This window comes from Papaver somniferum, chromosome 10 (genome assembly GCF_003573695.1).
Source record: "Papaver somniferum cultivar HN1 chromosome 10, ASM357369v1, whole genome shotgun sequence".
NCBI classification, from domain to species: Eukaryota; Viridiplantae; Streptophyta; class Magnoliopsida; order Ranunculales; family Papaveraceae; genus Papaver; species Papaver somniferum.
Window position 1 is genome coordinate 63830249 of NC_039367.1, and position 13592 is coordinate 63843840.

At 34.8% G+C, this 13592-nt stretch overlaps 1 protein-coding gene and 1 pseudogene across 2 annotated transcripts; one reads left to right on the forward strand and one right to left on the reverse strand.

Annotated features, from left to right (window-relative positions):
- The first annotated feature begins 4716 nt into the window (after positions 1-4716).
- LOC113318683 lies at positions 4717-6099 on the forward strand (annotated as a pseudogene).
- A 271-nt stretch (positions 6100-6370) lies between these two features.
- Positions 6371-10054, reverse strand: LOC113318684 (protein FAR1-RELATED SEQUENCE 5-like). Of its 2 annotated transcripts, none has more exons than XM_026566900.1 (4): positions 9841-10054; positions 8606-9284; positions 7191-7409; positions 6371-6800 (listed from the first exon to the last, which is right to left on the reverse strand). In XM_026566900.1, exons 2-3 carry the CDS (start codon positions 9281-9283, stop codon positions 7215-7217), a joined length of 873 nt encoding a protein of 290 aa, XP_026422685.1. In that variant the 5' UTR covers position 9284; positions 9841-10054; the 3' UTR covers positions 6371-6800; positions 7191-7214. The 2 variants fall into 2 exon arrangements, with proteins under 2 accessions (XP_026422685.1, XP_026422684.1); XM_026566899.1 differs by having other exon boundaries at positions 8606-9306.
- Between the last annotated feature and the right edge of the window lie 3538 nt (positions 10055-13592).

Sequence of the window (13592 nt, forward strand, 5' to 3'; positions counted from 1 at the left end):
AAGAAGAGAAATAAAATTAAGGAATTTGTTAGTATGGAAAATCTCAACAATCCTTTAGAGACATTATCTAGTTGGGTTAATAGCACTTCTAAAAGGGGAATAATATCCTGGGAGGCCAATATTGAGCATCATAGAAACACCATCTATCCCCTGGAGCTGCTGAGGCTTTCTAAGGTTTGCAAATTTTATAGTCATTTTGATCTTAAAACTCAAATCAGAACTTTTATCTCCATGAGTTTAATTTTTAAATGTTACCTAAACTGCTTTACTTTATTGCATTTTAGCATAATGAATCATCTTTTAAAATGTACAGCCAAATACGTTATATTATATGTGAACTGCTCCATAAATGCTTTACTTCCTTTCAATCAATTTATGTATTTTTCTTATGTTTTGATGGATGCTCGAGCTGTGGGCTATGACTTTAAGGTATTATCTTGGAACCTGCAGGGTATTAGATCATACTTAAAACAAGGCCACCTAAATTTTCTCAACAAAACCCATAATTAGATATGATTTTCTTATCTTAAACAAAGGTTCAAAATTCTGTTGTAGAAAAAGTTTTTCGTAGGTTGCAGGCGAAAGATTGGTTCATCATTCCTTCAATTGGTAGATCTGGAGGATTTGCAATTGCTTGGTTTCACGGAGTTTCTGCAAACCTTATCTCTTTTCAAGACAATGTTTTTAATTTCCATGTTATAAAAGATAATTTGTGTGTCGATATTTCTTTTATTTATGGTGCTCTAAATAATAACTTGAGAATAAATTAGTGGGATTTTATCACCAGTTTTAGTGATCCTAATACTCGCTGGGCTATAATAGGAGACATGAATTTTATACTTCATAAGGATAAAAAGGAAGGAGGTAATGGGACATCCTCTAGTAGCTTATCTTATGTTTATAGCTGTATAAGAACCTAGGACTAGTAGATTTAAACTTCATGGGATTACCATGTACTTGGACCAATAAGATAATAGGAAGCCAGCATATTCAGGAAAGAATAGATCGTGTTATTGTGAATCACAAATGGTTAGAACTGCTCTCAAAATCTAGTACAAAACATCTAACTAGAATTGTATCAGATCATGCACCTATTATGCTAGAAACTATACCTGTTAGTGAAAAAGGAAATAATCCATATAGGTACATGAGATGTTGGATAGAACATAAAACTTATAGTAATACTATAATCAAGTCTATAGAAGAAAGTAGAAATAGAAACTGCAATATAAATGGTTTGCTTAAAAAAATGGAGTATGACTTAAGACTTTGGAATAAATCAGAATTCGGAAACATCTTCAGAAATATATCAAACATAATAGCAGAAATTGATACTGAAAATAGTAAACCGTATAGTATGGAAGTGAAAAATAGAATAGAATACCTACAAAATGAACTTAGTTCTTGGTATGAAATAGAAAAAATATACTGGAGTCAACATGTTAAGGAAAAATGGATTAAAGAAAATGATCATAATACGAAATTTTTTCATCAAAATGCCTTAGAAAGGAAGAGAAATAACAATATCTATACTATCAGAGATAACAAAGGGATTTGGGTAGAGGGTCAAAAAGAAGTTTCTGATCACATAACAAAACATTTTAAGGAAATATCCCAAACTAGTGATAATAATATTGATTCTTTATTTAGTAATATCATAGAAAAAAAGGTAAGCTAAGATGAAAATATTAAACTATGTTCTATACCAGATAAAGATGAGATTAAAGAAGCTTTATTTTTTATGAATTCTTGGAGGGCACCTGGTCCTGATGGGTTTCTCCCGGGTTTTTACCAACATCATTGGGATAATCTAAGTGATGAAATTGTAGACTGGGTTCAGAAAGTCTTTAAAGATAAAAGTTTTGAACAAAAGGTTAATCATACTTTCGTTACTTTAATATCGAAAAATAAAACCCCTAAGACTCCTAATGATTTTAGGCCTATTAGTTTAAGCAATGCCCTTTACAAGATAGTTGCAAAGCTTATCTCAAATAGGATGAAACCTTTACTAGATAATATGATATCACAAAATCAATCTGCTTTCATTCCGAAAAGACAGATAACTGACAATATTATAGTAGCTCATGAAATTATACATACTATGAAAACAAGCAAAAGAAAAAATAGTAATATGGCTTTGAAATTGGATTTGTCTAAGGCCTTTGATAGATTAGAGTGGAACTTTATTATTAAGATTCTAGAACTTTTAGGTTTTTCTAATGATTTATGTGATTTAATCTATGCATATATTTCTTCTGTATCTTATGCTGTCCTTGTGAATGGAATTCCAGGTGAAACTTATTTCCCCACTAGAGGGATTAGACAGGGGGATCCTTTATCCCCCACAATTTTTATTATTTGTATGAAAGCATTGTCGAGATTATTATTGTATGCTGAAAATGTAGGAGATATCTCAGGTGTTAAAGTTACAAGAAATAGTCCCTCTGTTTCGCATTTATTTTTTGCTGATGATTCATTTCTATTTACTTCTGCTACCATAGTGCAGGCTAGAAATTTGCTTAAGTACCTGGAAATATTTAGTGAATCCTCGGGCCAGCTTATAAATAATCAAAATGACACTATAAATATTTTAGTAAAAAAGTTGAAAATAAACACTATAAATTACTGGCTAGGATCCTAAGAGTAAGTAGAATCACTAAAAATGACACTTATCTAGGTACTCCTCTTTTCTTTAATAGATCAAAAAGTTTTAACTATCAAAACATGCTGGATAAAGTTTACAACAAAGTTCAGGGTTGGAAAGCAAAACTTCTATCACAAGCAGGTAGAACTACTCTGATTAGTTCGATCACTAGTGCAATGCCCTTATATCAAATGATGTGCTTTTCGTTACCCAATAAAACTTTAGATAGGCTAAATGCCCTTCAACGTGACTTCTGGTGGAAAAAAGATAAGAAAAATAGAGGAATTTATATAAAAGCTTGGGATGACGTTTGTATTAGCAAAGAATATGGGGGATTAGGTCTTAAAAACCCTCACAAATTTAATCTAGCTCTTTTAACTAGACTAGCTTGGAGACTTTTATAAAACCCTGATAAACTATGTGTATAATCTTAAAATGTAAGTACTTTCCAAAAACCGACCCTTTAAATTATAAAAAGAAATAAGTTAGGTCCTGGATATGGACAAGTATTTGTAGAGGATTAGATATTATTAAGGAAAATCATGGCTGGGAAATAGGCAATGGTGAGAATATAAATTTGTGGAATGATAGGTGGCTACCAAATGGTAAATATCCCAAGTCTAGAACAGACTGTCCAAACTTTCAGTTTCAAAAAGTCTCTGAAATTATAGATAACAACGGTAATTGGAACAATAATCTGATAGACCAGCTGTTTGACGATGATACCATTAAAGAAATTAAAACCCTTGAACCCTATGCTAGCATGGATGGTAAAGATCATATTAGATGGTTAGGAACTCAAGATGGTTGTACCTCAGTAAAATCAGCTTACAATTATATTTCTAATAAAAATCAAAGTTATAGAAAAGTTGAATGGAAATCAATCTGGTTGCTAATGTTATGCCTAAAGTCAAAATATTTCTTTAGAAAACTTTGAGTGATTGCTTGCCAGTTAGAGAAATCTTAGGAAAACATGTTCCAATAGATACTCACTGTCCTTTATGTAATAGTATAACAATAGAAAGTGTAGATCATTTGTTTACTAGATGCATCTTCTCTGAAGCTATTTGGAGGGGTCTTTCCCTCACTACTGTTTATTATAAAGCTGTCAATATGAGCTATAAGGATTGGTGCTTAGAATGGTTAAAAGATAGAGACCAAAGAGATGATTTTGCTTTTATCCTTTGGCATATATGGAAGTATAGATGTAGAGTTGTGTTTGATAAAGTTAAACCTTGTCCAGAGAAACTAATTGTGCAAATAAAAAAAGATCTTATGAGTCTTAAAAACAGCCACTCTAAGTCGAAAAGAAGGAAAAGGCTAAGTGTGAATGTCATCACCCAAATTGCAAAATGGGTCAAGTAAATACTGATATGAGTCATAATACTATCTTCTTTGATGCAACTTATCAAAAGAAAACAGGTAAATTTGCTTATGGTTTAATCAAAATGAACAGTAATGGTATCATTTGTGACTTTGCAGGAGGATCTGGCAGTTGTTGTAGTTCCAATGAAGCCGAGGCAAGAGCATGTAGAGAAGCTAACAGATGGGCAAGAAACAACGGAATAGATAATTTAATATTCCTCAATGACAATCAAAGTATCGTAAATAGTATGAACAACAAGATTTTTGTTGTAGATTGGAGGAGTAAAGCTTATTTACTTAAAGCGATGGAAGACAAAAATTTTTTTGCCAAGTCTTCTTTCAACTATATAAATAGAAATTGCAATTTCCTTGCTGATAAACTAGCTAAATACTTGATCAGGTTCAATGGTATTGTAATAGACTCTAAAAACTAGGAAGATCAGAGCAAAGCTAGCTGGATAGCAAAGCTCAGTGATCCCAATACTGTAATTTCCTTTCCTAAGTCTATAAAATTGTCCTTTTATATTAAAAAAAAAAAAAAACTAATCTTAGGAGCAATTTTGTTACTTGGACTTGGGACGATAAATCTGGGCCCGTGCGTAATCTGATGCCGGGCCCATATTTTAGTTTCGATAAAAACGCGTATAATCTGGTGCCAAACAGGAATAGGAAATTTCTAAATCTTCACCGCCGATTCTCTATAAATCCCAATTGCTTCCTCTTCTTTCCCACATATGCTGTCTTCTAATCATCTCTCTCACAAACTCTGTAGAAACCTTAGTAGTTCCGGTTGCGATTTCTCTAATTTTCAGTATCAGTAATCAATCAATAATCATGGGTTGCGAATTGGATCGTAAGAGGAAAAATTCCAGTGGCTGTGGGAGTGGAAAGAAAATTAAGAAGGTGAAATCTTCTTCTACTAGGGTTGATAATGGTGTTGATTCTAAACTCCAAAAAGAATTGTGGAATGCTATTATTCCCGGTGGAGATTGTGATGATAAGTTGATAGACGACACTCGTATAGATCCTGCTGACCATTATGAAAGTGATAATGAAGGATCTGCTTCTGTTAAGGCCAAAGTAGAAGTTGATGATGAAGTGGAAAGGCTGTTTAAGGGTTTTGGTAGGAGAAAAAAGAAACGTGAGAAATCAGCTGAAGAATTGGGTATGTTTGTTGAGCATCGTATGGCAGAGTTTGAACTTAGCCGCTGAATCTGATGCAGAGTTGAACTTAGATAATAAGCCTGCAATCAATAAACTTAGCAAATTGCCTCTTCTTATGGATGTTCTATCAAAGAAACCACTTCAATTAGAATTCTTAGACCGTGGGGTCTTAACACTTCTCAAGAATTGGCTTGAGCCCCTTCCTGATGGAAGCTTACCCAACATTACTGTCCGGAGTGGAGTTTTGAAGATATTAACTGATTTCCGTGTGGATTTAGAGGAATTTGATAGGAGGGAGCAGCTAAAGAGAAGTGATCTTGGAAAGGTTATCATGTTCTTGTCAAGATCTGACGAAGAGACAGCGGGTAATAGAAAGCTTGCCAAGGACTTGGTTGATAAATGGAGTCGACCAATATTCAACAAGAGCACGAGGTTTGAGGATACCAGGAAATACCTTAATGATGATGACAGAGTTCTTCTCTACAGGAAACCTCCAGTGAAAAGGATAACGGACAAAACTGCAATGCTGGATTTTAAAGATACTGATCTTGACGAATTTAAACGGGAGAGAAAATCTGGTGACTTGTCTTCTTCTAAACAACATGCCTCTAAGCCAGAAGCTGCGCCATTGGATTTCATGGTGCGTCCTCAATCAAAAATAGATCCAGATGAGATAAGAGCCCGTGCTAAACAAGTTGAGCACGATAAGTGCAGGGCGCAGATTCATAAGAAGTTGCGACAGTTAAAAGCACCAAAGAAGAAGTTGCTTCAAGCATCTAAGCTTAGTGCCGAGGGTCGGGACATGTTCAAGTGCTTTTAGTTTATTTTTATGCAACCTGACTGCCAATCTATCATTCTTGCTACTGTACTATTAATAATCTATTTCTATCTGTTATTCAATTTTCCAGAATTTTAGATTTGTGCCATTCAGTTTTCTCATTGTTGTTCTTTATTCTGAAATCTTAATGATAATTGAATAATTCAGAATTGGAAGAAGCAGGTGTTTCTACCACTTCATTGGATGACATCTTAGTTTCCACCACTACCACTTCACTGGATGACACCACTCGCATCTTCTCATTAACCATACCCCTAACTGGAAAATTTAAGCCGTATTCTCGGCATTTTCTCTGAGTCGACAACCAATATGACACAAACCTTCGGCCTCTAGAGAATAATTGAGGAGAACGCAAACTACAATCCAAAACCTTGAGCCTGACAATTCTAAAAAAATTTAAGATTTGACAATCACATGATTACAGTTCAGTAACCAATATGTTACGGATAATGTTTTACATATATGAACCATAGTTAAGGGTTTGACCCAATGGAATAAGCGGCGCAATGGGGAAAACAACTCGTGTATATTATGATCCAATCCATTCCACTGCAACGCGTGATTCATCCAACCAATTCGAGAAAGAGGATGGAGTTCGATATTCATTCTCTATCAATCCAGTCAAATGCCGATGAGCCTTTCCGCGGAGGATGAATCTCATGTAGGATCTAAGATGTATGGGGGCTCTGTCTCTCAGTTGATGGTTATCGCCGCTGTTTCACCAGACAAATCCTGACATCTCATCACTTCCTTTCTCGTGCTAGCTAAGACCCAACTAACAATGATTACCTGATTCACGCAAAAGACCAAAATCAGGGAACACACACCAGCATTTTATATTACTGGTATCTGATGGAACAAAAAAAAGAGAGTGAGAAGTGACTATGAACTAATTCAAATATATTTTGATGGACATAAATAGACAGAGATCAGTCTATATCACCAATCAAGCCACCATATGACCCAAAATGGGGATGCATTCAAAGACAAATCTGGAAGATGCAAGTGCGCAACTATCATCCGCACTATCATGACCAATGCACCTTAAGCATGCTCAGTTTCCATAACCCAGATCAGTAGCATACAAATATCCATGCACATATGCGAAGTGGCTAAATAGTTTATCATGTGACGAGTTTGACACCAAAACAGGTAAAGTAAAGCTCGGAATTTACTCACTCAAAGTTGCCAGGATTGCGTTGGTTAGGATTTCCTTTTACTCCTCCGAGATTCAACATCCTTCATGTTGTCGACTACATTCTCGACTTGCTTTGATAAGTGAACAGTATGGTCCTCCATGTCTTTTAAAACCATATGCAACTTTTCTCGATATGCTGCACACTGTCGTCTTTCACGATGAAGCTCTGCTGATAATTCCCGAATTCTCTTTTTATCTTCCTAGACAAAATGATTAAATGATCTATAAGTTGTACTGTCCATACTAAATTTTGTCAAACAGTTGATTAAGATATGCAGGAAGTACAACTCATACTCTCCGGACTGACACATAAGCTTAGCTAGTAAGTTACCTAAAATATCAATCTAACAAAATGCCTAAGCAATCTAATAAAGGTTACAACAGGAAGTGCTGGGAACTATGTAACGTTGCTAAACTAAATGGAATATCTTATGACATTTCACTGGCACAACTTTGTTGGATTATCAACGAAAAGATAACAACCAAACCTTGACATTCAAGATCTGATCTAAAAAACATGAAATCAAACTTAGTTAAGATTTTTCTACTACAAATTAATATGGGTAATATAAAAAAAATCACCACCCAAAGGTCCAAGCTCTAAAAAGGCAATACAATTCACCGTAGATTACATATTAACTGCATATATTATGCTTCTTAACCATGACATGAAGAGATCGGAACACGAGTGACATGACCATCTGTTTAAGAAAATACTTCAAGCTAAGATTTTTCTACTTCAAATAATATGGGTAATATAAAAAGATTTTGATCACTCCAAGGTCCAAGCTCTAAAAGGCAACACAATTCACCACAGTCACATGAAATCAAACTTCAAGCTAAGTTTTTTTACTGCAAATTAATATGGATAATATAAAAAAAAATCATCACTGCAAGGTCCAAGCTCTAAAAGGCAATACGATTCACCACAGTTCACATATTAACTGCATATATATGCTTCTTAACCATGGCATGAAGAGATCAGAACATGAGTCTCAAGATCATCTGTGTAAGAAAGTACTTTTATAACTAAAATGAATGGACACATAACGGTGACAATCAGCAATTATTGAGGTACTTGGTATTCCATGGCTATTTCAAGCTATTGATCCAGTATCACTACTAGCGGTTAACTTATGAACAAATGTGGTACAGGTTTAATATGTTTGTTCTCGGGTGATGTAAACTGTCATGGCATCAATGTGGTTAAAAATAATTTGAATCAGTTTTCAGATTATGTAATTCTAACGTCACCAGATGCCGTATCGGTTTAATCATACTCCTCATTGGAAAAGATGAGCATTGTGGAAAATTGTTAACATTCTGCATTATGACAACATACCAAGGAACACTCTCTCTAAACAATATGAACAGACAATTTAAGTTAGAAATGAACCTCTGCCCTCTTGAGGGTTTCGTAACACCATCTTTGCACGTAATTACTACAGTCCCCTTGGTTGGCATTGGGAGATTCTCCAGCTTCCTCTCGAATAAGAGATAAAATACTCTCGATACTGCCAGTCTGGGGATCTTGGCTCTTTCTTTGTGACCTAAGCATATGGGCTTCAGATGGAGGAGCAAGCACATGATTATGCTCCTCTACAAACTCATTTATGGAATATTTCCCATCGTCTTGTAACTGAATGCCAAGCCGTGCTTTGCAACCAGTACGAGTTACAGGCCGCGGTCTCATTGGATCCCCTCTCGGATGTTTGCAACGAAAACCTTCTTTAGAACAACAAAATACCCTCCTTGTGACTGTTTTATCCTTGCGTATTACCATCTTACTTTTACGTATGCTAAACCCCAAAAATCTACCATATGCATTATAGTAATCATATGCTTGATTTTCTGAATCAAAAACCATCCCAACTGCAGGTGCATCTCCACTAAAAACCTTTGCGTTTTGAGATTGAACTGCCGATGGCAATGGATTGTCAACTCCTGTTTGAAGTTCTAAATCCAAAATCTCTTCTTCTTGCATTTCATTTTCGCCTTCTGAATCTAACTGTTCACCTGATTGTTCACTGGTTTCATTATGGTCATGCAGAGATTCTTTCCCTTGGCTATCCATCCTATATAGAAAGACAACCCCCACTGTTTGAAACGTAGAAAACCATGATTGAATATCAAATGCGACAAATTAAATTCACTTGACAAATAATATCAATTTAAAGCATACAACTAACAAATTCCTTTCCGAATTAACACATTACATGCTATCTCAATACAAACACACAGAAACATATGTTCTCGTTAAATAAACCGAACACTATAAATTACCAAAATCAACTCAGCCGTTTAGTTAAATTGATAATAGCCAACAACCATAACAGCTCCAGGAACCATAATAGCATTTCCACACATTCACATCAAGTTTCGATTTAAATTACTAACAGTAATCAAGCAATATATCATAATGAATTTCTAATTGAATAGGCGAAAAACTCATTCAAGTAATAAACACAAAATAAAATACTAGACAAAATTAGGGTTCCCCTATCTGCTCTTTGATTTTACCTAGATACGCATTAGTAAAACCAAACACATAATTAAACATAAAATTTTATGCTACAAAAGAAAACAGAAAAATAAAGAAGATAAACAGAAGAAAGTAATCAAATTAATTACCGATGATCGTTTGATCGGACGGCCAAAATGATAAAACTCGCTGAGGTCAGTGAAGGAGTAGCACGGAAATGAACGAAAAATAAGAAATGGTAAAAATTATTATTTAGGGTTTGAAAAGGGTTTTGGGAGAGGAAGGGAATTTTTATGTCTGGTTTTTATTATTAACACACAAGAGCGCGAGAGGTTTTCTGTTTTGCGTCGTACAGGAACTTGAAAAAGACAATCCAATCCGTCTCGATGTGGCCATCGTTCTGGTGGAGTGTTTTTCTTTTGATTTTTTAAAACCCAGCGGTTCAGTTTCTCGTTATAGGGTTAGTGGTTTGGCGGGCTAAGAGCGTCCACCGGCATGGAGCAAATACCCAAATTTGATCGGTTTTTTTAGGTTTTGAGACTAAAAGTGGTCGGAAAAATATGATCGAGCGCAGGTATAATATGCGTTCCAGCGTGCACATGATTAACGTCTCATGCCAAGCGCAGATTGAAACAATCGTCTGATGGTGGAGCGTAAACATAGAGTGAGCCCCTACACCAAGCGCAAGTGTAATATGCGCCACTGACTAGATTTTCTCTTTTTCCCATTGCGGTTCACGTTTAAAACTGCCAAAAATAAACTCTTGGTATTTGATTATGTCATGATCATGGACGCTCTAAGATGGCGAAAGTTACTGGTTGGATTGTTGATTTCGGTTCTGGTGTTGGACTAGGGTTTTGCTCAGGGAATAAACAAAGAGATGGATCTTATGAGTGGGACTGCTTGCAGTACTCAAAAATGATGTCAGATGAACTATTCGTTATGGATCACAGTGGTATTATTATGTAGCCAAAATTATAACATTGTTATCAGAAAATGCCAAACTTGTTACTAAAAAAGGCTCCGTATTTATTTCATCTCAGATAGAAATTGGTCATGTTCTCCATGACTTCGTCTAGAAACAATTTATAGGCTATTTGTCTTTTGGTACCCCTAAGACCAGATTTTGGTACCCAATTATTCAAATATTGAAAGGTTGCCACCTGGACCAACTGTTGACCATCAAGGACTTTGTTTGACTCACTTTTATAATAGATTTTGTGACTTTACATATTTACCCTCTAAATCAAACTTGAAATTCTGAATTTCTGAAGAACTCGGGGCACCCTATTGTGCTTAATCGACTAATGACGCCATCTAATTTGTTAAATCTAGTAGTTATTGTTAGAGCCTTGGTCATTCGAAGTCGCAAGTTCTGCTATTTCAAGCTTGTTGTCAATATTATATGCACAAAGTTGTATCTTGGTTTCTACATTACTAAAGTCAAGTCTCATACTAGAATTAGAGTATGGTAGTTGAGTATCAAATATCACTGAATAACCCTTGAAGATTAAATACCGAAGATCAAACATAGATATTTGGAGAACTTCATTGACGAAGAGGTATGTAAAGACTGGACCATACCATTCTATCTAATGAGACTATGTCGTATCATTTTTGTAGATTTAATATTGTAAATAATAAATTTTGAGTCCAGCTTGTCTTGATAAATCTCTTAAAATATAGTTCAAACAATGGATATTCTAAATCCTAGAATATCTTGATTAAAAACAATTTATTATTCATGAACTATTTTTATTTCAAGTTGATCATTTGGAAATTTCCCCAAGCAATGATATTCATTATCTATGGAGAATGGAATGTTTCAAATTGCTTAAAGAGATTTTTCGGAACTACTGAAATTCTGAACACAAGGTAGGTACACATATCCAGTAACGTAACCTAAGTTTTTTAGTTTGTGAATTGAAGGGAGACACGCATACCCTGTGCACGCACCCCAAGGATCTAATAAGGGTATACATACTTAGTATGCGTAGCCCAATAGCCTGAGTTCACGAAGTGGTCTATAGGTATGCGTACCCCTATACATACCTACCCAGTATTGAATAATTAAATGCTCATAAACTATTTTCACAAATATGTTTTGCATTACTAAAATTGTCATAAACACTTTTAAGACAACTTTTTTCACTAGATCAATCTGTGTTTTTGAATCATGGTTTAAGTATTGAGTATCAATGAATACAGTTTATGCTTGTAAGTTCATAAGGCATATTTGACATGAAACATCATCATACGCGGTTCCAGTACCATGGACCAAAGTGTATATTCTTATGTGTAATTTCAAGTTGAAATTCTCACATTCTTACATGAATTCCTAATAAGAATTTCATCTAAACTGAAAAACTGATTGCTTGAATCTCAAGTTATCTTAGATTGAATTCAGAATTACCTAGATCCTTGAAAATCTATCAATTGAAAGACTCACACAACAGACTTCTTAATCCATAACACTTCTATGTCTTGGTTGCTTGCTAGAGTCGTCCTCTATTAACCTAGGTTTCATCAAAGAAACATAATTAGGTTTACGACTTAAAGACTTCACTTAGGGATTCGTACATCCATGTCAGACTGTCTTTATCTGCTAATTCTTGTATCATGATCATGTTCTTATTGATCGTTGAGGTTTTTGTAATCTCTGATCAGGAAAGTTCTCTTTGTATCATACTTTGTGATTCCTCAAGATAGATATTTAAAGACCTTTCTCTAAGATTTGTTTAGATCGTTCTTGAGAGGTGGTTAGTAATCCGGGTTTATCAAGCAACTAAGTGTAAGTGTTTTCGTGAGGATTGCTGGAATTTGTCTATTGCAAACATGTTTCTGAATCTACATATAAATATCAAAACGGAAATCAAATAGGCTTATCTATTAGGGGAAAATTGGTATCAAAAGTCTTCACTTAGGTTGTAAAGGACATTAACTAAGGGAATCAATTGCGTAGAACTATGCGAGGTTCAAAAGACGTAAGGAGAATGACTGCAGCTGAATTGCTTGTAGGGTTAATTCGGTTTCAACTACATTCCAGTCCCAAATTTGTTTATGGCTAGTGTCTGTAACGGCTTAATACATTTTCGTGTTCAAAGATGGACGAGGTCCCGGGGTTTTTCTGCATGTGCAATTTTTCTCGTTAACAAAACTTCTGGTGTCTTGTGTATTTCCTTTTCCGAATTATATTGTTTGATCTTTATAACACGAATAGACAAATAGTACGTACTCAATCTAAGAAGTTTACGTACTTATTAATTGTGATCAATAACAAGACTTTTTCTTATTGAATTTGTATCGTGAAAGATAGATTACAATACAAGTTTCATACTTGTCAGAATTCGGATCCCCTTGATTTGTGAGGTCGTCCAAGAACTCTTGTATACAATCAGGTTCATGGATTTCTTGGTCTAGACATATTTATTGTGGAAGAGAAAGAGAAAAGCTCTATAATTTACTTGCAATCATATCAGGTTTTGTCCATACATGTTGTCGGACGGTAAAGTTGGCGGTTTACTTGGTACCCTCTTCTTTTCAGTTACAGTGAAGCTTGGCCAAATCAATTATTACTATACCAAGAATAACATGTGTTAGAGGAAGTTAGAAGGCAATCCAGGATTGTTCTACTCAAGAATATTGATATTGTTTTCAATTTTAAAATTATTATTCATAGTATGGTTATGTGGTTTCAAAATCCATAACTCTTACCTACAAGACACATGAAATGTTAAAGATGGAAGTTTGGTGATGTTATTAGTTGGTGTTAGTTCAAATATAAGTGATGGTGGTAGAAAATGTAGTACTGGTGGTAGATCCAATATTGATGATGGTAAATCAGTTTTTAGTAACAATTTGTGGTCAGAAAATGGATATAATAACGACAATGTTCAGCTTA

Excerpts from the sequence above, each read along its gene's own strand:
- LOC113318684 (XM_026566900.1), bottom strand. The coding sequence starts at position 9,283 with ATGGATAGCCAAGGGAAAGAATCTCTGCATGACCATAATGAAACCAGT. Across the intron at positions 7,410-8,605 it reads AAACCCTCAAGAGGGCAGAG|GAAGATAAAAAGAGAATTCG; the intron begins GTTCATTTCTAA and ends CATTTTGTCTAG.